This window comes from Globicephala melas, chromosome 14, assembly GCF_963455315.2.
Source record: "Globicephala melas chromosome 14, mGloMel1.2, whole genome shotgun sequence".
Taxonomy (NCBI): Eukaryota; Metazoa; Chordata; class Mammalia; order Artiodactyla; family Delphinidae; genus Globicephala; species Globicephala melas.
In genome coordinates this window covers 8,833,252-8,858,785 of record NC_083327.1, presented here as the reverse complement: position 1 = coordinate 8,858,785, position 25,534 = coordinate 8,833,252, and the positions used below count along the sequence as shown (strand labels likewise).

Genomic DNA, 25,534 nt, shown 5'->3' with positions numbered 1-25,534 from the left:
GTGAAACAGATAAGTTATGAGGCATTAAATGACATGGGTTATGCCAATGGTATGCCGATGACAACATGGAAAGGGAAGAAACCAGATTGTCTACACTAGCATATTTGCTTGAGAGGTTAAACAAAAATAAACATGACAGTACTTTTTAAATTTTCAACAATAAAGTACAAACATTATGGTCGAAGTCCTAGCTGTTGCTGATTTGCTATTGTATTTCAAAGTGATTTCACAGAGTATCAAGGCAAAACTAAACTAAACTGAACCTTCCCCAAATAAGACATAGAAATCTGTTTCCAATTCTAGACACTTAGGTATTTTAACAACTTTTAAAAGCCCTATAAATCTGGCTTTTCTGATACTAATGGGAACCCTAAATTTTAAAATTTCTTTTCAGCAACTCAAAGCATGACAGTTTTCATGGCTCTCACAGCCTGTAAAATGCAATATCACTTATTCTGTTTCTCCTTTACCAACTAAGAACATACTTGATTAGGAATGTTTTATCTTAAAACTGATACTTTTTCTACACTCAAATTAATTTCACTCTATTGAATGCCCTGGCCCAGAAGTCCTTCTTTTTCCCCCTCCTCACCTAAATTCATGGTGGCCCCAGTGAATGTCAACAAAGGGACCCTCACCTGACTCCACTCCACCTGAGCAGCGGGGACACCCTCCTCCGAGCAGTACTCCGTCCCAGTAAGTACCACAACCTCATCTCCTGAAGGTCATGGCTCCATCAGGGTGACAGTTAGGGAGCTAAGAGGCTCTCCTTGAGTTCTGTGTCCTTGACTACACAGCAAAAATCAATCATTGTGTACCAACCTCATTCCCTACCCTTCCCTAAAAGTTTCTACACTTCAAAAAGCCAGAAGACACGATTCAACCAGCTGGGAATTCTAACAACCCAAAACAGATCGTGAGCTTGTGGTCAGGCCCATCTTACAGGAGGGGCATTGGTCTGAGGAGAAAGTCCGCGGGCATGTAGAACCATGGAGTCATAACATCAAACAGATGCAGAACTAAGCCTAAGTACACATCCATAGAAGAAAGAATCCATTTCAATGTTTTGTACTTTATAGATATTTTAGGTAACTACATTTTATGGGAAGTAGGTGTACTGAAAAATATGACTGCTGAAGTTTTCACAGAAACTCTGCAATAGTAACTGTCTTTCAGATGGCCTGTACCCAAAAACTTTTTATTGCAGAAAAAACATAATTTTATAATTACATAAATAACATCCCAAAGACTGCAACCCACAAGAAATAAAATATTTGAAAATTGCTTATGTAGACTCCCTTCTATAATTTAGGTTAGTATCTAAGTCAACAACAAACTGTACACTTAAAACTGGCTAAACATAAATTCTGATTTTTTTTAAATGCACCTTTTATGACAATATAATATTAGTCAGATATTTCCCAGAGTTGCATTTCTATTAGAATATCTTAAGAGTTGTTCCTTGGGAGAAGTTCAGTTTTGAATGATGAAATACTTTTCCTGTCTTTTGTACTATACCAAGATACCTATCATAGACGAAAACAGAGCAAAGAAGACATACAGTGTTGAGATCATAACGTGGACAAATACCTGTCTTGTTCTGATAGACACTGACTGTCCACATCTCCGGGTCTGTGACCAACTGGGCTGCAGGACACATCGTGGTGTCTGGTTGGAGAACGTGACCTTCTTGTTGGATGAATTTCATCTAAACTCCTGAAATGATTGCAAACATTTACATGCATCACAATGTACCACCTTCCCCAAACAGGCTGACAGACTAACAGGAAAGAATGGACGGTAATTGGCAAATAACTGACACGGCTTGAAAAGTGCTGGCCTCATCGCCAAATACATGTTTTAAAGGTATTTATTCTCTACCATTGCTTTGCCTGTGCTGTATTTCTCTAACCTCCTTTGTTTACTTCCATCAGAAAAGGACCACGATTTTCATCTGCATACTTAGTGAAAATTTCAGAAGTGTATTTCAGGGTGAGATGAAATACAGCACGATATAACTTCCATTTTATATGCTTTTCCAAACATTTAAAGTGCTTCAAAGAGACAATCCCAAATTTCTTAAAAATGCATTCTGCCTCAACCTCATCATTTGTGCCACTTCTCTGCACAGGTCTAATTTATTACCATACAATTTCTCCCAACAGGAGAAAATTAACTAGCAAACAGAATACAAGACAGTTATTCAAAAACTGTGCTTGCAACATTCACTTCTTCCACTCCCTGGGAGATTACCTGAGATTAGAGAACAGAAATGTTGCATAGGTTGGGTAATGAATAAAAAGGCATTTTGCCTATAAAGGATTCTGAAAAAAATAACTCGATTGACCAAACCATTATTTCATTTCTGTTAGAGTCTTGTGGCAGTTTGCACTGTATTATAATAAAGAGTACCGTCAAGGATGCTAAGCTCTTCTCGAAGCCTACCTCTGTAATGGCACATTTGGTAAACGGGAACGCGGCCTCCCCTGATCATCGCCACGATGAGGAGATACCGACCGTGATCGGTGATGCGTTGTTCTCTGCTGCTCTGGCACAGTTAATGTTGAAGGTTTGCTTTCTCTAGCACTAGACCTATAACCTACTGGCAAGAGTATACACAAACAACGAGTCAGTATTCTTCTATAGTGTCATGTGGAGACATCAAATGACATGGAAAGCGGCCATTGACCTATGAAGATAAATGCCATGCAGTCAGTATTACCAGCCTTATCGACAAAACTACTAAGTATAGGTACAGAATGTAACATACACATGCATGAGGACCGGGTACAGTTTGGCTCAAAGGTTATCATGGAGATACTCATGACAAATAGGACAGCTGATGCCTCAGACGTCAGGATGAGTTGGGATACTAGTTTACGGAATGAGTGAGTGACTTTCTTAGCAACACAAATCAAGCACTTGACAGTGAACTGTTACTCATATACAAGTCCATGCTTAGAAATTTAGTGTCTCTTCGAATGTTATTGGAATTTTTCTGCCAAAGGATAAATTATGTTAGTTGGATTTCAGATGGCTTCACTAATAAGAAAATAAAGATGCTACCATACCAATTTTAATTGACAAAGAAGAGCAGCAGGGCTTCACTATAACAAACACTGATTGTGAATTTTGAGGACCACAGATAACACTGCAATTTTCAAATGAAAATAGGGTATGGGTGGAGCTGACTATGGCAATAGTGCAGAACAAATCAACCCTCCGAAAGAAACAATTATCAAATCTACCCCAGACATCTTAAACTATTCCACAAATGTGTTAGTAACCTAACATAATTAAGTTAATACAGTTACTTAAAATTAAATTCTAAAAGTCATTCTCCCTTGAAACCAAAAGGTTTCTATGATCTCTGATTTAGTTAAGATAAAACAGCAAACCATAGTAACAGTTTAATTAATGTTTTCACAGGGTTATGGTTGCTATTATTGGAAGGAAAATAAAAAATTCTGTGGCCAAAGGAAAAATAATGATATTTACAACTACATGAAATGTACACAACCATGAAAACATTAAGTCTAACAGGGTAGCTTGAACTGCTACTCATTTATTTACTTGACAACTCTCACATTATTTTTAAAATATGCCATGTAACATCATTATTAAAGGCAGACTAAATTCCCCAACAGTTTATTTGTTGTGATTGTATAATCTTTTGACTAAGCTTAGAATATACGGAAGGTCTTTAAACATTACATAAAGGCCAATTTGACAATATTGACACCAAAGAAGCTCAGCTATTTTGTTACTCTCTAAAAACATCGGTAAAGGACCAAATAATAGAAACATAAGTGGTATAATTTATAATTTCATTTTACGACAAAGATAAGAGCAATTCAGGTACTATTTTGAATTTCATGTAGAAAATTTCCTTGTTCAGACATACAAATATTAAGTCTAGAACGAAACCAACTGAATTCACATGTCGTGAATTTATTTCATCGTTCAATATTAAAAAATAATGGTGGCTGTTTTAAAGATAATTAATCCAAAGTCTGAATTACTTAAAACATTTTAAATTACAATTTGGTATCATTTGAAAACATCTGGTATCAATTATATTGTAATTATGGAAGGTCAGGATTGAATTGGGAACACCATTTCACGATTTCAGTGAATACTCAAGGTAGAAAAATGGAACTTTTCCATTTGGAATAATTAATGATTCTGAAGTAATTTTTAGAGACTTTAGGCATCTTCTGTAAAAGGGTATAAATCATTTTTTTCTTGGATTCTTTGTATTTACATAGAGATTAATGTCTTTTTTATCCTACCCTAATATGCATTCATAGGCCTTTCTCTGCTTTTTATAATAATTCATTTTTTTATATTATGTTTAGTTTACTGTTGACAACATGCACTCTGCCTTCAGAAAAAAGGTAAGAAGGAACTGCTATGTTATGCTCATTTCAATGTTTCAGTTAGTTCAAAGTTATCGGGTTGTTTTTGTTGTTGTTGTTGTTTCATTTTCTGAACTTGCAGTAATGGTCTGAAAGTTGAGGTTGCCAGACGCCTGGCCTCAGATGAGGGCATTCCGTGTGTGGTTATTTTTATTCTTCTTAAGCAGCTGAAATTACTTATTTTAAGTAACAATAAGGCTATGATAACCATAAAGGTAGTAAGATGTAGCTCTGGAGGTCTCAACTGCTTAAAGGTGGTAATACATCAAATGAGGACGTAGAACCCTGTGGTCCTAGAGAAGCCAGGTATTAGGAAGTTCAAGGCCCAGCTGCGGTAGAACATCTAAATGACACTTTCCAGCTGCTTCAGCAAACGTAACCAGAAGCTTCATTGAGTGTGTTAAACACACGTAGAACTACCTGGCATCCACGCGTGAACAAATTTCTCCCTATACTGGACACTAGGAAATCTGTAATCAGCCTCTTAGAATATCTGGTACTGTATCAACACACTTGTTTATTAACTTATCCCCTCACTTTATTTTAGCTTCTTGCCCTTATTTTACTATCTTTCCTCTTCACTTAAAATGTATTGTTTATTATATCTTTAGAAGCTACCATATACACATTTTGAATCACTGAAGGGCACCCCTAAAATATAAATAAATTCCATTATCTTCTTTATTAATTTATGAAGAAATCTCGGGAACATAAAATATTACTGATTGGCTTACGTAATTTATTAGTTCTATTCTATTAAAAGTTTGCCTCGTTACATTTTAAATGCTAAATAAAAATGGATATCATTTGAAATGACAATTCAGACACTGCTTCTCTATGGTAAAAGGATAACCCCTGATATAAACATGTATAATCGTATGTTTATATCAGGATGGAATATAGATATATCTAGAATTCAGTGTTCTTTGGTGGTTCCAAACACTAACTAACACCACTGCAGTCGGTCCTATACTTCCCACTTTGGCTGTTACCCATGTGGTCTCTCAGGGAAAAAAGAAGAAACTCATCGTTTTTGTAAGTATTTGTTGAATTAGCCGTTCATTCATTCATTCATTCATTCGCTATCCGGCCTCATCATAAAAATGTGAAATTTTAGGTGAATAGCCTGTGAGAACCACCCACAGAAGTAAATTCTATTCAGATGAGTAAGAAGTGACAACATTAAGACGAATTAACAGCCAAGATTCTTGTTAGAAAGGTTTGTTGACAAGACCCCTTTCCTACGAGGAATCGTCTGCATTCTACTTAAATATGCCAACGGGTACCATGGAGAACTACCTTCCCCCTTTCAATTCCATAAAGACAATATCTATTAAACTCTGGGTGAAAGTTTCTGGGTAGAGTGCGCCTAATTATTCTGATCCTTTTCTAAATCAACAAACTCAGAGAGCAAAACAGGAACTGTTATCCATAATGAGCCACTATTATTTCAAACTCTCCCTGATGGTCTGATATCAAGGAGTAATATCTAAGTACACAGATATGCACAGAACCAGATTCATTGTTTTTAAGATATCTGCTACTTTCATACAGTGATCAAAGACAATATTTTCTCTGAGTTTCACGGAGCAAATGAAGCTTAATTTTAGGGAACTCTCCATAATTTTCTCCCAGTTTTAATGAAGTCGTATGTATCTCTCTAAATTGCGACCTCAGTCACTAGGCTTTGTAATGTCTACTGACTTTACCAAAACCATTGCCCTCAAATTAAGTGCATCCCCACCTGAGAAATTATGTAAATTAAGGGAACATCTGTCAATACTGTCCCAAAGAAATGTCTTTAAGAACTCCTATTTATATGCCCCAAGATTTTCTCTTTAATGTCTTCTTATTTGAATATCTCCCCACTCTTCATTAGTAAATAAAGGGAACAGGATTAGTGCCAAGAAAATACGTCTTCACTACTTGGTTTGACTCACTTTCTGACTAGATTCAGATGAGAAACTTAGATTTGAACTGCACAGTGTCACAAAGACTTTACTAATTTATACAATGACAAAAAGACAATGACTTCAAACGAATATTGAATCTTTCTAAAGCATTTCCTTATTTTAAAACATACAGACACATTCTGTGTATAATCAGTGCTGAGCATTTCACAAGAGCGTTAAAAGCTAAGCCATGCCACATGCAGTTTTCAACCCTGCCATGCACCTGTCTCAGTGTATTCCATGGAAGGCTACATTATTTTCAGAAACGGAGGAAGCGAAGTCATAGACATACAGTATAAACACAGGAGAATGGAATTTTTATTACAGAATTAACTCTATCCTTTCAAAAGTCATATTTTCACTTCTGCTCAGAGCATTGTGAAATGATGATTTGAACTTTGTTAGCTTCTAAGGGGGACGCTGACTAATTTAAGTGGGGATGTTAAATGAGTATTTACTAGTCCACCTCAAACTTTCTTAATAATTTGGAAGACAAGTCACCATGGAATAGTATAATCCAGACTTCTCCGTGCTCTAAATCTCCCATATGGGACCCAAGGACGTCTGGAAGCTGGCAGCAAAGCAAGCACGGAAGCACAGTGAAGCCGGCCACGTTCCCCCACGCACCTGGAGGGACCACTCCAATGGCATCATCAACCTCATAGTCTGATATGTCACTGTCACTGATTCGCTGGGACCCTGCACGACAGGAAGGCAAACAGATACCTCTGTGTCCGCTCGGGTCAGGAAATGTGGAGGACATGGTCACATTTTTTTTTTAAAGCTAATTACATTCTTACTAAATACTTTCACTTTTGGTGAAGTAGAGTTGATTTACGATGTCTCAGGTGTACAGCAAAGTGATTCAGTTATACATATATGTACTACGAAGTTAATGCAGAGCTGATGTTTAAAAAAATATTCGTTATCCAAGGATAACATATTCTCAGCATCCTCATAATTACTGAAGACACATAGAAGGAAGAGGATTTCATAGAAGAGTATTTTGACTCTTCAAATTGTTTTTAATTAAGGTCTATAGCAAAGTGTATACTGTTTTCTACCCAATTATGCGCCCTCCTCTGCAGTTCAGGGAGGATGGGGCTGAGCGGAAAGGTTCAAAGAGAACTTTCTTGGCTGGAACTCTACCGAGTTCATATTATTGAAAGGGCATCAGGGCCCTTTATAAAATATTTATGTTTAGCCCTCAAAATTAGCCATCACACTGCATGAAACATTAATTTTGAGGCAATGATTGATCAGAGAAGCACTAATATGAAGTATTTAATTATATGAGGAAAACAATTTGGTTCCAGATTACCAAAATGAAGCTTCTAAGTTTCATCTCTTCAATAAGAGATTTTGTCATTAATTCAAAAATTAATAAGTACAGAAAAAAAATGTGTTTTCCCCAATCACCAGATGAACAACAGCAAACACACTTTACAATGCTTTTGAAAACTTGTTTCTCACAAATAACAACACTAAAAATATCCAGGAATTATACTGTTATTAAGATGTTCTATGCAGCAACCCACCAATAATGACAAAAATTACCCCATCAGTCAACCAATGAACAGCTCCATCAGGACTGGGCAAAGAATTATATTTGAGAATTTTTAAGCTTTCAGCTGTGGAATTACTCCACTGTACTGTATATATTACTTTCATTGGGAAAATGCAGAAAATGGTTTTGCCAAGCCTCTTTATATAGATGACTGATTATTCAATATTTCGATCTCTAATGAACATTTGAAAAAACACCCTGAATGTTCATCTCGGATTCGATCATAACGACACAATTACTTCTGGTAACTGAAAAGAGCCTTAACCTACTTTGCAGCTTTTTGCTGGCGCTCTCCCCGTGGACGTGTCGCCGTGGCATGAAGGGTGATGGCTGAGGCAGAGGTAGTGAGGATTCATCATGAGTCTGAAGTTTATACCAATGAGGCTCATCATCTAGAAGCGCCGTCTCCAACTCTATGAGGATCTGAAAGGGCAGCTCTCGGGTTAGATCAAGCACCGTTCCCCAAATATAATAAAAGCAGCCATAAAAATGCACATCACAGAAGCCTCGTGAGGCGTCTGACCCGGATCTTCACGACACCCCTCACCTCTCCAAGGAATTCACTCTCCTCTTCTTGCACCCTGGGCTGGTCCCACACGGTTATTTCCAACATCCGTTCTCTGAAATCTCTACGATGCACATGTGAATACACAAAAGTCTGGTTCCATTTTGGCTCTAGTACTTTCTTTACTGTTTTGGTTCGCCTTTTACTTTTATCACTGAAAAATAAGTACGTTTTGTCAATGAAAAAGCAAACGCAAGTATATGCTGCCACCTACTGTAGTTCCATGCAGCGCTGCTCTTGGGATGTTTACTCTCTTTCATTCATAACTTTTAATATACAAGTCTGAAAAGACTATCGAGTTTAATAAGATTCTAGTTTTAACTACAATGTAGGCAGTAGTTACGATTATAGAAATTATAGAAACGCTTACACAAAGGTACATTCTAAATGATGTGGCTGTCAAAGACTAATAGATGTGGAAACAAGGTAATGGACAATTTTAAAATTGGCAGATTATTTTAAAGAAACACAAGGCTTGAGGGAATTTCTTTTAGGGATAATATAGTTTATTCCCTCATAGAGAAGTATCTATTACATTTTAAAGCTATAACACAGGTGTATGCATATGTGCAAATTCATCAAAATATATATATATATAAAGTATGTGGAATTTTTGGTATGTCAATTCTACCTCGATAAAGCTTTAAAACATATACGAAACCGTATCCCAAGAGAGGAAATTCTACTTTTTTCTAATTAGCAAAGATTTTTGCATACTTTTTCTAAAATTATTCCATACCTTCTATCTGGAAGAAAATACATTTTTACATAGGGATTCCTGGGACGCCCATCTACTCTTGGGGGTAGATCTGTTGCTTGCAGAACATTTACAATCAGCTGGTGGCCCACTTTGTCATACCACAGCTTCACCTAAGAGCAATGGAGAAAGAAATTAGCATTTGTAAAAATCATGAGGCATTATAATTTCACAAAAAATACTAAAATTATTCTTGAAGAAGGAAATTTCAAATTGCAAAATACAACTGAATTATAGATATTATTTCTGCAAAGAATACCAACTTGAAAGCATAACCATTTTAGAACTTGACTTTTCACGCATTTTAAGTGTGACTTACAAGAGGCGGGCCTGCAGTGTTGATTTATAGTCTCTTATATCATGCGATGGAATAAAACGAATGATAAAATTTTTAGAAAAGACTAAGGGAGGAGGGGGGGATATTGAAATAATTGTCCTTGTTTTTAAATGCTAAATGCCAAGTGTTTGGTGATTATACGTATCTTAATAATGATTATAGCATGACTAAATGCATTCTGCAGCGCCAGCTGTAGTTGAAATAAAATGTTTGATGTTGGGAAGAATATACGCAGGTAACTTGGAAGACATCAGGAAACGCATTTGCTGTATGCCTCTGTACACCAGGTACTGCTGTTTTCTGGAATTTTTTTCTTATTTAATTTTTATAATTAACCTATTACAGATAACTTTTCATGAGAGACGTGGAAAGGAGCAAAGGAAGGTACAATGCGTAAATGCCTTTAAACCAAGCGAAGGCCAAATGGTATTTCTCCTACGATACAAGATACCTCAATAACAAAATCCAGGAACATGGCACACTGAAATATTACCTGCAAACTCCTCATGCAGTCAGTGCAGTATTTGTGCTGGCAGGGGACAATGTTAACTTTAATTTTTTTTTTTAATTTAGAAGTTAGTTTTGGGCTTATGGTTAAGTAAGAATTATGATCATGCGTTGTTTAATAGGTATAGATCAGAATACATTTAAGAGTCATTAGAACAAAATAAGCTAATTTAACATGGGAGTAGTAAGGGGCAGGTTAAGAATTCAAACCCGGATCTGTACCAATCCATACCTCTGTTCCTAATTAATACCAGAGGTGTGTTGTTCATAAACCTGAAATAGGTGGAGTGCATGAGAGATTCCCACACACACACTGAAATAAAAAAGACGGCAGGGCAGATAAAATAGCACAGGGACTAGACAAAGACCTTTAACCTACTAAAAACAGAAGCTAAAACCAGGAAGCGTTTCAAAAATCACAGCAAACTTACAGTTATCTTCTTTGTTTAATTAAAACTAAGAGAAGAGCAGCAAAAACAGACTATAGAAATTCACACATTACCGAAGTAGCACATGATCAACTATTTATAGAACAATGTGAAGCAAGATTTTCTTTTAGTTATTAATACAAATGTCCCGTGTTCTACCATAATCTGAAGAAATGTAGCTTTTCCTAATAACTAGCCATGTTTTCTTTACTCCAGCTTTTCCCAGATCACATATAAAACAACAGTGAAGAAAACTGTAGCTTTTTCACACTAGTATCAGCAACCAAAGTTTCATCAAATGTCTTAAGAAGTTAAAAAAATATCTTAAATTTAAGTTTCTCAGGATCCAGGCTCAAGAGGTTGTTAAGTAAACAGCCCATGACTCTCTAGGTTTATTACATCTAACCAACTACTTACCTTAGAAACTTTTATACAGCACACAAAAAATAACTGATACTTTATTATTTCATGTTATCACTTATCACTTACTGTTCAGAACATCTGGCACACTGTAGGCATTCAATAAATATTTCCAGATATATGAGTAAAAGAACAATCTAATAATAAATTAATGAAAACTGATGAAGTAGATTATGCTGTTAAATGACTCGGACCGTATCACAGCCTTCAAAGAAAGCCACACATTTTAAAGACAGACTCAGAACAGGGAGCTTATACTAATGGTCTCCAACATGTACCAAAGACACATACAGAAAGTTGTCCTGGTAAGACTTGTGGCGCATCTTTGAGAGCTCCAGGGCTTGTTGGAGAAATTACAGAAATGGAAGGCCTTTCCATCTTCTGAGATTCAAAGGAACTAGAACCTAAAATGAGAAAAAAAAATCAAGTACTTTTTAGTAACATATTTGTAACCTATGTGTAGAGAATACATATTTTTCACGAAATGTTAAATGCATCTGTTACTGGTATAAAACCATAATTCAATGGCGTCCATAAGAGTAGGACCTACTATCAGTGGGATAGTCCTAGAAAGTTATCATCGTGCTTTCTTTGGTTAATTGTCTATTTTAAAGGTATTTAAAGTGATATAGTCAAATACTGTATTTATTTGCTCCACTCTGTAAGTACTGACTTTCTGCGTTTCTAGAGGGTATTGGCCTGTGTATGTTCCTGTACAGCCTCGCATACAGTTAAAGGTTTCATGCTATCAGTGATAAGAAAGATGGTACCCGTTGTGTTAATTATCTTAGGATCATCTACTATGAACTGTCCTCACTGAAATTAAAATGAATGCACATATCATATAATTTATGAGCTGCGTGTAAGCCTAGATAGAATTCATCACTGTTTTAAAATACGATTTACATCTCTTTTGATTTTGATCTTACAGACCAATCTCCTGTCTGAGGATGCTGTCTAGTGATTCATGCGTGGAGGAGGGAGGCTGGCTCCCCACTCAGCCCCTCAGGAGGCTCTTCTCCCCCATTTTAAATGAAAGTCCTCTCTTCCCGGGTCACTGATAAAGTGTCCACAACCAGCAATATGGATGTCTGCAGAATGCTATTACTCCAGCAAGTATAACCTTGAACCTACAGCTATTCAAAACTTAGCTTTATTGAGAAAACACTATTTATGGACCATTTCCCAAGAGTATGTCATCCACATTTTTTTCCATACATGCAACTTACGTTTAAATTAAATCAGCGTCATTCTGTACCTTCTGAAGACTTTTGACTAGACGAAACAGTGCTATAAAATTCTTTTTTACTATGTCTTTTCTATGAAGTATTCTTAGGATAATTTTCTTCTTCGGTCTCAGTACAATGACACTGTTGCTTCTAATAGTCAGTATGTTTCTAATATACCAGTTTTTTTCCTTTTAAATAACATCAACACTATAAATTATGCAATTGGTTCCATTTCCCTCTTTATATTAGAAAACTCAAAACCAAATCTGGTCTCATGTCTAGCAGGTATGCAGAATATGATGCTATGCATTTGATTTACTAACCTAATCTCCACTTCCTTGTTTATCCCATCCATATATTTTCTATCTTCTTATAACCATCACTTGTTTTCCCCTTAGATCACCTTGTATTTTCTATTCCTATAAGCTGGGTTACATAATAAGCAAACCCAAGTATAATTAATTTAACTCCCATCCAATGCAAGGTAAACATTTGAGTTACTTCCACATTTTTTTTGAGGTACGCGGGCCTGTCACTGTTGTGGCCTCTCCTGTTGCGGAGCACAGGCTCCGGACGCGCAGGCTCAGCGGCCATGGCTCACGGGCCCAGCCGCTCCGCGGGACGTGGGATCTTCCTGGACCGGGGCACGAACCTGCGTCCCCTGCATCGGCAGGCGGACTCTCAACCACTGCGCCACCAGGGAAGCCCCATCATCTTCTTTTATCTGGAGTCCCTTTAATGCCCATGTAGATAACTCAACCCTCTAGCCACAGTCCCCTGGCCCTTTATTTCCACCGAAATCCCCCTCTACTCCACCCACTCACTTCCATGATCATATCTGACACCGTTACGTTGTATTAGAATTATTTATGTGCCTGTTTCCTTCACTGTTCATGACACTGAGCCAATTTCCAATCAACCTGAATAATCCAGTATCACAATGCATTTTCATGTACAGCAAATAGAACTGTTAGTATATTAATTTTGCTCTGTGCATCCTGACTGCTATGATGCAGAAGGTTATTGCCAATAAAGACTTTTGAACTTTTGATAGACACCCCCCCACACACACACACACAAAGAGCAGAAAGAGAAAAATCTTAAAGCAGAACTCCTTTGGGTTTCCCATGACTGCCATGATTGCCAACTCATTTACATCATATAACTAAAGGAGACAGTAAATCTTATACTCACTGGACTCCAGTGGAGGATGGGAGCTCTCAGGAATCCGTGGAATGTCACTAAAAGAAACAGGGTATGGTGAAAATCCCGTTAGCTTAAGCCACCCTGTCTGAGGCAATCACAGCCACACTTTATCTCAGTGGTGTGGAAAACCCTTCTGGGTCTTTACAGTTGTGGAAATGGACGGGAGTTACCATAAAGGCAATTTCTAATGTGCATGAATGTCAAACACCACACACACAAAAAAAACTGCAGGAAAAATAAGTTTTTATACATTTAATAGCAAAACACTTTAACATGACAACAATCAGAATAATATTGTGGCTAAAATCACCACAATATTTTTACTACCAAAACAGCAGGTTTTGGAAATAAAAAATGTCAAAGGCAATATTTTATTTCAATTCTAGAAAATCAAAATGACACATATTTTACAAATCAGTAATATGCTTTACAAACACATCTGAAAGAGTTTACTGAATGAAAGGGAGGGAAACATCTCTTGATAATAAAATAATATGGTGAATATCATGGGCAAAGTTAAAAAATGAAAAGGATGGATTGCTTTGGAAATTAAAAATGGTTCAAGCTTGCAACAGAAAAGCCAAAATATTTTATATATGTGTATATATAATTAATATACACATATATAACCCTATACAGAGATTCATATTTCTATGCTGAAGTTAGCTAAATATATGGCCATTTACTAGATGATTAGAAAGTGACTTGTAAGAACACCCACTCCTGACACACTCACAAATTGTTCTGAATAAATATTTAATATGACCTCAGCTTCACCCATTATCCACTGTGGGCTTAGAACCCTAGACCAGCTTAGTTTGGAAATTATACTGTAGTAAACTATTTAACCTCTGTTTTCCAAGATATTTTAGTATCAATGTAAGGAGATTAACAATATGCAAATATTAACAGACAAATTAAAGCAGACTGGAGTTAGCTAGTCCCAATAAAATTATCAGAATATTATTTAAGAATTTCTAACCACTTACCTTGTGAACTAACTTCACTTTGCACTTTTGGGGAGAATTGAAACAAAACTCATTTTCTGTTTGATGATTTTCCTGACTCTTCATTTTCACTTTTTTGTGCAAAGTAATTCTCCTAATCACCTACAATTTATACTTCTTACGAATGACAATTCACCCTGTGTTGTGTATTTTATAAATACGTTTTATTATATATTTATGTACAACTAATAATTCGTATGAAATATATATTTTATGTAATAATTAGACTAATTTTCAATACCTAAGACACAAGAAACCAACTATTTATCTTCTGCTACCTTCTCCTGAATTCATCGAGGCAAATAAAATTCAATTCTTAAAAATCTAGAAACGATATTTTTTGGATAGTACAACTTCTTTGAAAATCAGCCTCAAAGTCAGTTATGAAAATTAAATTTGGAGCTCCAAAACCAGACACAAGCTTTGAATTTTATGTGTCTGTGAAAGAAGAATTGTGGAGAAGTCGTAAAAACATTTTTTAAGTGATTTTGAATTAAAATAGATTTAATGTTCATTGCTTCAGTAATATTCTAATGCATAAATGTCCACTTGACATTTACACAAACTTTCTTATATTGTTCTGCTCACACTCAAGGTGGTAAAATAGTTTTAATAACAATTATAAGCATAAAGGTAGGTTGGCAAAAGAGGGCGGTACCTCAGGACGGCTGATGTCTGTTGGACCATGCTGGTCAATGAGCATGTAAATTACATTTGGAATGCTTCTTGGAATCTCTAGCCCACAAAACTATGACTAAATATCTGCTTTCTCCTTTAAATTAATTACACAACTACATTAAACAATTATTAAATATAGCTAGAATTATTCTTCCACGATTCTAATCATTTCCCTATTAACTGGAAAGTTGATGCTAGATTGATTTTTATTTAAATATAAGCTTCATATTCCCATATTCCTCTGAATTCCACAATCCAAGACAGTTTAGGTGTGGCTATGCAAATAATACTTTTAAAATTAATTTTGCACAACACTAAATATAATGAAAGTGTTATTCCAGTCCACTTTAATTGTCTGTTAGCTCTTTTATTTTTAAGTCATCATGAATCAATGGCGTTTTAGCTGATTACTTTTAAAACCACTATATATTTGAAAGTATTTGGCAATGTGCACAATGGTTGATTTTAAATTTTGTTTTTTATACTTTTGATTCATTTTCCAATTTACTTACCTCTTTTCCAGCCTCATATTTACCTCAGCACTAAAACACGTCATGTAAAACTAGCATAAATTATATAGTGTCACTATTTTTAATAAATCTGCATGGAAATGTACAATACTTCTGCAAATGCCTTCAATATTTACTCTTAATAATCACCACTTAAAATTGGTTATAAGTTTGCCTTTATTTTAGAGTTTTGTATATATATTTTTCTTTGGAATATATGATCATACAGTTTCAGTTCTTTGAGAATTAGGATAATTATATTTTCTGGTATGTTTTGCATTGACATATATCCATGAGAACAACAAAAATTTAAGGTTACTAACTCTTCCAGCATAAAAAGTCTTGAATTAATGGCTCTATAATATTTTAGAGAATACAAAAAAGGGAATAATTTCCAAAAATGTACTCAAACATTAAGCCAACTATAATGAGACAGTTCAAAATGCCTTCCAAAAGATTACAGACAGGCAAAATGAATGTTCTGGACTCTGTGGACTTGTTATGAGAATCTACCAATATGGGAACTCTATACACAGAGAAAATATCCCATTGGCTGTAGATAATTAAATTATGCTGAATACTGGAGTTTCAAAAATATCATACCAATTATTATGGCCAATTAAAATGTTTAAATATTTCAAACTTGCTTGATTTTAAATAAAATCTGGAACTACCCATGGGTAAAGATATAGAAAAAATATTCCATTCTTAGTAGAATAATAAAAAGTGCATGTAGACGTATGAAATGATTACTATTTTAAATATCACAAGAAGATGAGTTTGTTAGTGACTCCCTTTAAGGAAATACTATAATAGTTTAGAATTAATAAAAATAAGTAGTTCTACCATTAAAATAAAATATTTTTACTTTATAGTCCACTTCTGAAAAATACAGATCAATACTTTTTGATACTAAAATTGTTAAATTCTGGAGCTTCTAAAATGTAGTGAAGAAAATTCAGTATTCAAGTTTAAAAATTAAGAGATTTAAAAATTCTAAAATGTATGCCCATATTTGAAGAAAAAACTATCCATGTTAACATGTACTGTATGAATGTATAAACTTCTTTTAAAAACCCTGCTAATACATGTAATTTACTAAACTTAAGAAGTAAGTTTTTTTAGCCTTACCCAATAGGCCTTGAAACAATAATTTCAACTTGAGGTTCTGATTTTGATTCTAAAATAATGTTGTAAACTTCTTCATTTGTAGCTCCCGGCAGGGGTTTACCATTCCATTCTAGAACTTCATCCCCTTGAATTTAAAAAAAAGGGTATTTTTTTACCTTATATATTCTGTTTATTTTTATCTTTTCTTGTTTTTTTTTAACAAAGAAATGCAAAACATATACAAATAATTTAATTGTCTAGGCTCTGCTCTTGAAAGCAAATTGATTGCCATATAATGGCAGCTAAATGGTTCTTCTAGACACTTTTTTTCTTCTTCTTCTTTTTTTTTTTTTTTTCTTTTTCTTTCCCCAATAGAATATTACTGGTCACTGGAAACAGCACAATACAATCTACCTTTATCTTTTGAGAAATACCAGAAATCATATAAAAATCATCTCATGCTATGGGATGGAATTAGCACAGCTCATTTGGAAACATTAAAAAATAATAATTAGCAGCATGCCCTCCATATAATAAATGTAGGCGGCTCTATACATGAAAGATTATTAAACGCTGCATAAATCCTGCTTTACTTTTAGTAGAAACAGCAGTTAACATTTGTTAGCATGAATTTCCCAACTATAAGTCATGTTCCATTGCCTTCTCCAGATGCACAACAGAATAAAAATGCATGAAAGGATTTGAATTCATACCCAGAGGGTAACGCAAGGAGCTATATGGCAAGTTACAAAGCAAGCAGATGTAAAACTGTTGCATGACAGTTAACCCACTTCCAGATGTTCATAACACACACGTTCTATACATAATACATATTGTGAGCATTAAAGTAAAATTAGAAAATACGTTTAAAGTAATAAAACTACAGTGCTTATTAAGTTGTTAGATAACTGAAGAGTCATCAAGGAGAGTGCTATGATGTGAAAATACACAATGCAAACAACCTATTATGTTAACTAGAGTTTTCACCAAAGACCATTTGGGGAAAATTATTTATTTTCATAAATATTTAGAGCAGTTTTAGGTCTCAAATGCCTCTGCCCAGTATCCTTCAAGTGACAACGGAGGCTCAGCTGAAATATCCCAGCCTCAGTGATACTTTGGAGTGTCTTAGTTTTTTTTCTTATGTTTCTGCTTATTTTGTTGTTCTCAGTACCTATAACACTTTAGTAGCAAAGGAAATGTGTGGCAAACTAATGGATCAATATCATCATTGTACATTTTAAAGCTAACGATAAATATGGAATTGTTTCGTTTTTAGCTATGCCTTTAAAAAAAAGTAGAAAAGTTTTGTTTTCCTAGGATTATTTAAAGTAATCCCCCCCCTCAAGTGTTTGCTTACTCAGAAGTAAAAAAGCAAATATTTGAAAAGCATATAATGCTGCTTTGGTATGAGAAAAGAGTATGGTTAGTACCAGTAGTTAAATCACTTCTGATCGCTTGATCTAAGATGTTACCTAGCAGTTTTTCAAAAAGGCGACAAGTACACTTCACTATATTAAAAAATAATAATACATATTTAAAATATATTTGCAGTCTTTTAAATTTATTGACCAAGAAAAGAAATAAAGTTTACAGCACGTGAATGTATACATGTATGTGTGTGTACGAAAATATATTTTCTAAAACAATACTTACCCTGATATTTTCTATTCTACCATGTTCTTTTTGTTTTTCTAAATAATGGATGCAACCCATTACATCAACTTTGCTACCCAGTAATGTGCTGCAATGAACATTTTGCAAAAGCACCGCACTATAAAATTCTTTTATTTATAGCCAGCAACCTGGAAGCATAACTTCCAATATCAAATTAACTTAATGCATGTATTTAATTATTTATAAATCAAGAACACCTAAACTAGACGGTGGTTTCCTTAACAATATTTATTTATATCTGAGTCCTCTTTTCAGGCAGGGATGTAGATGATAAGGATACAAAGATAAAAGAGACTTTCTCCTGTCCTTAAATTTGGTGGAGGAGAAATACAGAAATGAATACCTTTAATCAAATGTTACAGGCAATGATAGGAATTCATCTGAGGAACAGAAGGAATGCCAGGGAGGAAGTTATTAGTTACTGCTCAGGGGAGATGTCAGGAAACCCTTGAGAACTAAAGCAACTTGACGTGGGCTTTGAAGCATGGTGAGGACTTCAACAGGCAGATCACAAGAGCAGCAAAGCCACCACGGACACGAGAGGCACTGGCCAGGTCCTGGAGGTGGAAACAGCTGCCTGGGTGGACCACCATGGCTGGGGATGAGACGACTGGTAAGGAGGTGGCTGGAAGTTGGGGGTAAACTACAGAGCTTTGACCTGAGCAGATGGTGCCTGAGAGACACTGAGGGGTCTTATTAAGGAGAGTGTCAGTGCCAAGTTTGTGGTTTGATCATTACGTCAAGCAGTGGAGCAGGGCACAGACTTAGGGGAACAGCAGTAGAAAAAGCTACAGCAAGACTGCAAATGCTAAGGTCAATTCGTGGGCTGCAAAGGTCACGCTAATAAAAAACAAACAAACTGTACTTTTAAAGGTCAATGCTGTTTATATGCAAACAGAAGGAAAGTAGTTCCTAAATAATAATGTAAATCAAACAGGATATATTATCTAATTTTTAAAAATATGTTTTTCAGTTACATCAATTGCTTCACGTGAAAAGTACACTTATATGTTTTATAGTTATTTAAGTGGAGCTTCTGACGTTTTAAAGTTTCTCAGACTCTAGGCACATAAGGGTGTTAAGTGAAAATCACTACGAGGGATATATAATATAGAAAAACCCCTTCACTGACTTTCTTAAGAAATTGTCTATTAAAACACAAAGAAAAAACCCGAAAGATATCATGTTTATAATCTGATCTGCAAGTTCAGATTTCTGTAGCTAAAGGTATTTTACACTTGAGTAGGCAACAAGGGACTCATACTTTTCAAGGCTTCTTTTCAAGTCATTAAACAAGCAAAGACTCAGGTTATTGACACAGTCACTCCTGATTGAGTTGTTTTCTTATGGAATCATAAATAGTCCCCGATAAGAAACAATAGTGTACAGTACACATCTTCAAAGCTGTGTCTATAGCAGATGGAGAAAAATCCCTCATTTGTTTTTTCTCCACGTACGATACCTGGAGAGCATGTCTCTATCGAAGAAAAAAATCTAAATGATTTTGAACTGACATCCTGATAACTACAACAAAAATGTCCTTAACAGTCATAGAATATTTTTATAAAGGTCTCAATAATTATAACCTTATGGTATAAAAACTGAAAACACAGTCGAAATAGAAACGTTCTCTTTCCATGTGCTACAGGTTATTAATCCTCACTTCGACAGGTCAGCCTACTCTGTTTTCTCTGTAACTGTCTGGCAAATGGGTGAGCAGACACTCTCACCAAAAGATTTCTACTAAACTCTGAAGTACAGCAAACTGGAGACAATATGTTAATATGATTTTTACTAAAATGAAAAAAAACAGTTTATTGAAAATAAATTTTGAAGTATGTTGCTACTAAGTATGGTATGTTTCAATATATTAAATGATTTTATTATGTCATATTAAGGTTACAAAGTAACATAATGTAAATTTCCAAATACCAAGAAGTAGCACATCTGCATGAATACAATCTAGGTCACATTTAAATTAACAAATAATATATTACATAATCTGTGTAAGAAATGTGATTATGATTACATTTTATTAAAATCACTGGTACTGAATAAGTGTTTGGGGACCACTATGAAGAACTTTAATAATTACTATGGCTTATAAAATAAAGGACTAAATAGTGATGTTATCTTTTGCACAGGCTAAACTGGTTTGGATTTTTGTAGCAACATTAGGAAGCCATCTACGAAAATTAGTAATCCTTCAGCATTTTGTGTCTATGTATTTTTACATAAATAATAAGATTCCTACTCATTTTCTCCAAACTGCCATTGAGGTATAGTTACCTATTTTTGCAGTTAGTTAAGTATCCGTATCAGGAAACAAATCTGTATGCATGCATTAAAATTAGTTATTTACTTATGCATAACTTACCCAAAGTTGAAAACCACCATGCACAGAGCACACATTACTTAACTGTTTAAAAGTGAAACTTTACCTGCTCTCAAGTGTCCAACTACATCTGCGAGGCTACCCTTCTTTACTTTGGTGATGAAAGCACCGAGGCGTCCTACGTCAGTCATTTTCCCTCCAACAACCTGGGTAATTATAAATTTGTAAGTTCCCAAGACTCACACTGAGACATACGTTTCTTTGTTTGAGGAATTAATCCTACAGCTTTTGTGAGGTGTTTAGGGTGGGGTGCAGGAACAGAAATGAAGTGCAATCCATTTGTGGTCAAAGGAGCCTGCACCAGGGACAACGCACTCCCAAAAGACGAGGTCTCCCCCTCTCACCATCAGACAGCAGGTGTTTGACACAGTTGACTAACTGGGATTTATTTTTTCTTTACCCTCTAAATTCACTTGAATTTCTACACTCAGATCATGTCCCAATGTGACGTGAGATGTTGATCTCTTTTGTACGTTTTTAGTAGAATGTAGGTCTAAGACAAAGACTGGGGATTTAAACCGAGAACAGGTCTCTTTGGGGAAGCAGTTCACCGTGGTCCAGAGTAATAGCCTAAGTTGATCTCAGCTCCTGACCACCCGAATGACCTCCTCATCTGAAATATCAATACATATAGGATCCAATCGAACTCTCCAAGTCTGAGTTCTATCACTGAATAATTAACACGCTCACCTGGATTTTCCTCCATAACTAAAATTAAACACATCGGAAAGTTTCTAAGTTTAATTTCTCCCAATGCAGGGGCTCAATGTGTATAATTAAAAATGGGAGGGATAATGTCAAAAGTTCAGGTTGATCCATATTCTTAGGGTCACGCCCAATAGTGGAAGTGATCAGAATTATTTCATAGCAGGAGAAACTAATGATAATAATTAATAAGGTGACATTAACTGAATAACAAATTTTTAGTTGGATTAATAGTTGATGGTTTTGAAGAGGTTAAACTAGCATCCAACTATAATACAATCTCTTGGTAAATAATAATTTTAAAGCAACATCTTTTTTTTTTTTTTTTTTTTTTGGTACGTGGGCCTCTCACTGTTGTGGATTCTCCTGTTGCAGAGCACAGGCTCCGGACGCGCAGGCTCAGCGGCCATGGCTCACGGGTCCAGCCGCTCCGCGGCATGTGGGGTCCTGCTGGACCGGGGCATGAACCTGTGTCCCCTGCATTGGCAGGCGGACCCTCAACCACTGCGCCACCAAGGAAGCCCAAAGCAACATCTTTAAATGTTTCTTTAAGTTTACGGAAGCAAATGAAACCATGTGACAACACTCGTACACATGCACACACATAAGAAAACAAAATGTATATATATGTTTTTTCTTACCGAAATTACATCTTTGTAATTTATTAGTTTTTTAAAGATTATATCTGTTAGAAGTCAGGTAATATTTGTAAAAGATACATTTTACTCTTTTGGTATTACCATAAATTGTATTGCACTTAGGAAACAATCTCTTTAATAATGTTTGGTGTTGTTTGTCAGGATATAATAAAATTATAATGTCCACATTATTTAACTTTACTACTTTCCATTAAAACCATTTTAATGTAAAAATTGTCCTTGAACTTTATATTCAGAGAAAAATTATTTCATTTTCCTGTATTTTATTGCAGCTTCCTAAGACATCTGTATGCCATTTTAGCAAATGATTCTAAATTATTACCCCAATAAAAGTACTGAATATACCATAAGACATCAATATATTAACAAGGTATATTCACTAGAAGAACTTTATTTTGAAGAGGAGGAGAAGATACTTAAAAATCATTGTCAGCAACTTTGCTGAATGTAGTCCACACTGTAGTTCAGCCTTTAAGAACATCATAAACCAGCATACTTACTTTCAGACCCAGTAATGCACCTGATTCTTTGGGCATGGTTGTTCTCTTGTTAAGAATAACGCGTCCAATTAATCGGTCCCCCTCTTTAGATGGCTGCCACGTTACAGGATGCTATTAAAACATGAACAAAGTTACAAAAGATAAACCAGCTGTTTTCTTTCCTACAGACACATAATTATTGGTTGTAGCATGGTGCGATTTCCTCATTTAAGGACACTCTGAGGGAATTCTTTATTCTGGTGGGCTCTATCCTTGACTCATAACAATTTTCTTTTAGTGCTATATTTTATTTGCAATAGGTACTTACTATACTAAATTGTTCTAAAAGTAGTCAGTAACTAAGTACATCTCTAAACTATGGTTCTGAAATGAAATGAATTGAAATTTTAAAATATATCTGCTTACCTAAATCAAATCGATTCTATATTTTGACTTGTTAATGTTGACATCATTAACCAAATAATATCTCATCTACCTACAGCCGTTATTTAACCCTTGCTGTTAGTTACTTTAAAATTGGTTATTATTCAGCGATACTGTTTTTTTCTTCAAAACTGTACTGTCAAATGAAATCAATACTTTCATAAAATGTAAAATGGAGCAGAATAAGATTACTATCTATCATGTATCAGCAAAGGATAACGAACAGCACACACAGTCCCTGAATTCCCAAATCTCCCTCCCAGAATGCTTACTGAGCTAATAGGTGATGTTTCCCGGCTATGCCACGTGGCGGGATCCAGCCAGTAATAATCCAAGTCACCTGCATAGGAGGAAGAGAATGAAAAGTGTAACGGCTTTCACGTGGAGAAGGAACACTTTACACGCAACTTCTTCAATCTGTAAAGTAAAGGGTTATGAATATCATAATCGCGAGTGTGTACATCTCAGGATGATACACACCTGCACTGCACAGCCTGTGACCCGGACGCCCGCAATGAATGTGTGCCACAGATGCACGTCATACGAGGGGAGGGTTATCTTTTACTCTCGGTCCAGAAACACATGAAAAGTACAGACAGATCTAGGTTATTCCACCTCCCTCCCCTCAGAGGACTACCCATGCCAAGGTACAGACTGTCATTAGTGATATTGGTTAGAACTGTATTCACTGAACTAAGTATTAAAATTTAGTGCCTTCTCTTCAACTCTTGTGAACTTCATCGTATCTTTCAAACTTATTCTCTGGTCTCTACAACTGGGCACACATTTTTTTAGGACGTGGTGTTGAAAGTTAAATGTCCAGAATAACGTTCAGCAAAAGACTCCATACAAATGACAAAGTATTCACTTTGACTTAAGTCATAAGAAAGACTTTAAAAAATCCTAACTTTGTAAACATGAACTTATGAACCTTTAGTTTGATTTTTTTGGCTTCAAAATATAATGTGAAAGAAAGTGTTTGAGAAAAAAAAATTAATGGAAAGCAGCAGTGCTGTATTTGCATAGGCAGAAAGGCCAGAGTGGGTAACCGTATGAGAATAAATGACGTTTTACATTTTAAATATCAGATTCAATCGATGAAAAATTTTCTTCCAAGAGAAAAATATTAGGAGAGTGAGTAAAGCATGCCTGCTAACAGTGAGATGTCTAGCTCACTGTTAGGAAAACATGTTTTGGATGCTGTCTGTGAAGGTTATAAATAAAGAATTTAATGTAGATGACAGGCATGGCAAATTCAGGCACCATAAAAGAAATATCATAGAAAACGAAAAAAACAAGTTTAAAATCTGCAGGCACAAAAAAATCTATATACTTCAATTTCTTAGTAGAATGATATATATCCTACAATAAATACTAAAATGCTCTTCAAATATGGCATGTAGATAACAGCAGTATATTCTATGAAACTATATTCTGTTAAAATTTACTCCACATGGAGTTCATATCCTTCTCATAATCATATACTTTAAAAGGTATACACGGCTTGGCGACTATAGATTTCTAATATTCTTCTGAACCACCTTAGTTAATGGGATATAAGGAAAGTTGTAAAAGGAAAGGTGTTTTTCCTCCTTTATTTTTACTGTTTGTGAAACTTTGTGTGCTTATTTTTAAAGTTGCTTTGCCTTTCGTATTATGGCACCATTCCTCTTGAAAGAAAGACTATTTCTAATAATAATAAAATTAAAATTACTACTCAGTAGTAACTACCAAGATTGTTCAAAAGACTGTTGCAATTCATAAGGCTTTCTCCCTAAAATTTCACAAACCTAGTAATAAGGCTGATGACTCATTAAATGTTGATTCATTCTGAAATACTGTGACAAATTAATAGACCCACTGAGATATTTGTGGGGCTTGAAGAAGAAAAATTAGTCATTAAGGTGGAAGCTGCTTTGAGAAGTCTTTAAGGTTTAAAGAAATGACAAAAATCCTTCCTATTTTAAAGGCTTCAAGGAACCAGTGCATCGTGTCTTGAAGGAAATGACTTAGATCTTAGAAACTGGACTCCTTGGGGTCCTTATCTGGCTCATCTTCCAGCTCCTCGTAGGGGGTCCAACCTTGTTTCACTCACCTTTTCCTGAGAAAATCTAGATATTTGTATCTGATGAATGTCTGCTGGGCAAAAAGGGCTCCTTATATGCGAAGAGCTGAAAGGTGATGTTTCCAGTACAATTCGGTAATGATACTGAGCACAGTTGATTATGAAAAGACTGCTTTCAGGCAGTGGTTTTCTGTGGTAAGCTGTGTAGGATAATGATGGTGAATGGAGGGTCTAATTAAACTGGCTTAAGATGGGAGATACATATGTATATATACAGCTTGCCGGGCCATTCAGGTGTTCAGTCAGAACTAATTCTTACATTAGTGCTCATATGAATGGAACCGATTTTGCAGCTCTAAAAATTCTGTTTTTCAGTTTTTGGAAATCTACTAAAAATGACTAATAAATGTAAATCTAAAA

The 25,534-nt window shown here is 35.3% G+C and overlaps 1 protein-coding gene across 49 annotated transcripts in view; it reads right to left on the bottom strand.

The window, feature by feature from the left end:
- The window catches only part of RIMS1 (regulating synaptic membrane exocytosis 1), a 474,220-nt gene that overhangs the window by 144,342 nt on the left and 304,344 nt on the right, over window positions 1-25,534 (bottom strand). For 29 of the 49 annotated variants that reach the window (XM_060283406.1, XM_060283407.1, XM_060283404.1 and 26 more), the window contains 12 exons: window positions 23,322-23,389; window positions 22,627-22,737; window positions 20,809-20,908; window positions 16,712-16,835; window positions 13,375-13,421; window positions 11,243-11,355; window positions 9,242-9,372; window positions 8,485-8,656; window positions 8,207-8,360; window positions 6,998-7,069; window positions 2,446-2,602; window positions 1,591-1,716 (listed from right to left, as the gene is read on the bottom strand). In XM_060283406.1, the coding sequence (XP_060139389.1) occupies window positions 1,591-1,716; window positions 2,446-2,602; window positions 6,998-7,069; window positions 8,207-8,360; window positions 8,485-8,656; window positions 9,242-9,372; window positions 11,243-11,355; window positions 13,375-13,421; window positions 16,712-16,835; window positions 20,809-20,908; window positions 22,627-22,737; window positions 23,322-23,389 (1,375 nt within the window). The remainder of the gene's footprint in view (window positions 1-1,590; window positions 1,717-2,445; window positions 2,603-6,997; window positions 7,070-8,206; window positions 8,361-8,484; window positions 8,657-9,241; window positions 9,373-11,242; window positions 11,356-13,374; window positions 13,422-16,711; window positions 16,836-20,808; window positions 20,909-22,626; window positions 22,738-23,321; window positions 23,390-25,534) is intronic. The other 20 variants (XM_060283403.1, XM_060283416.1, XM_060283414.1 and 17 more) reach the window with 1 other exon arrangement.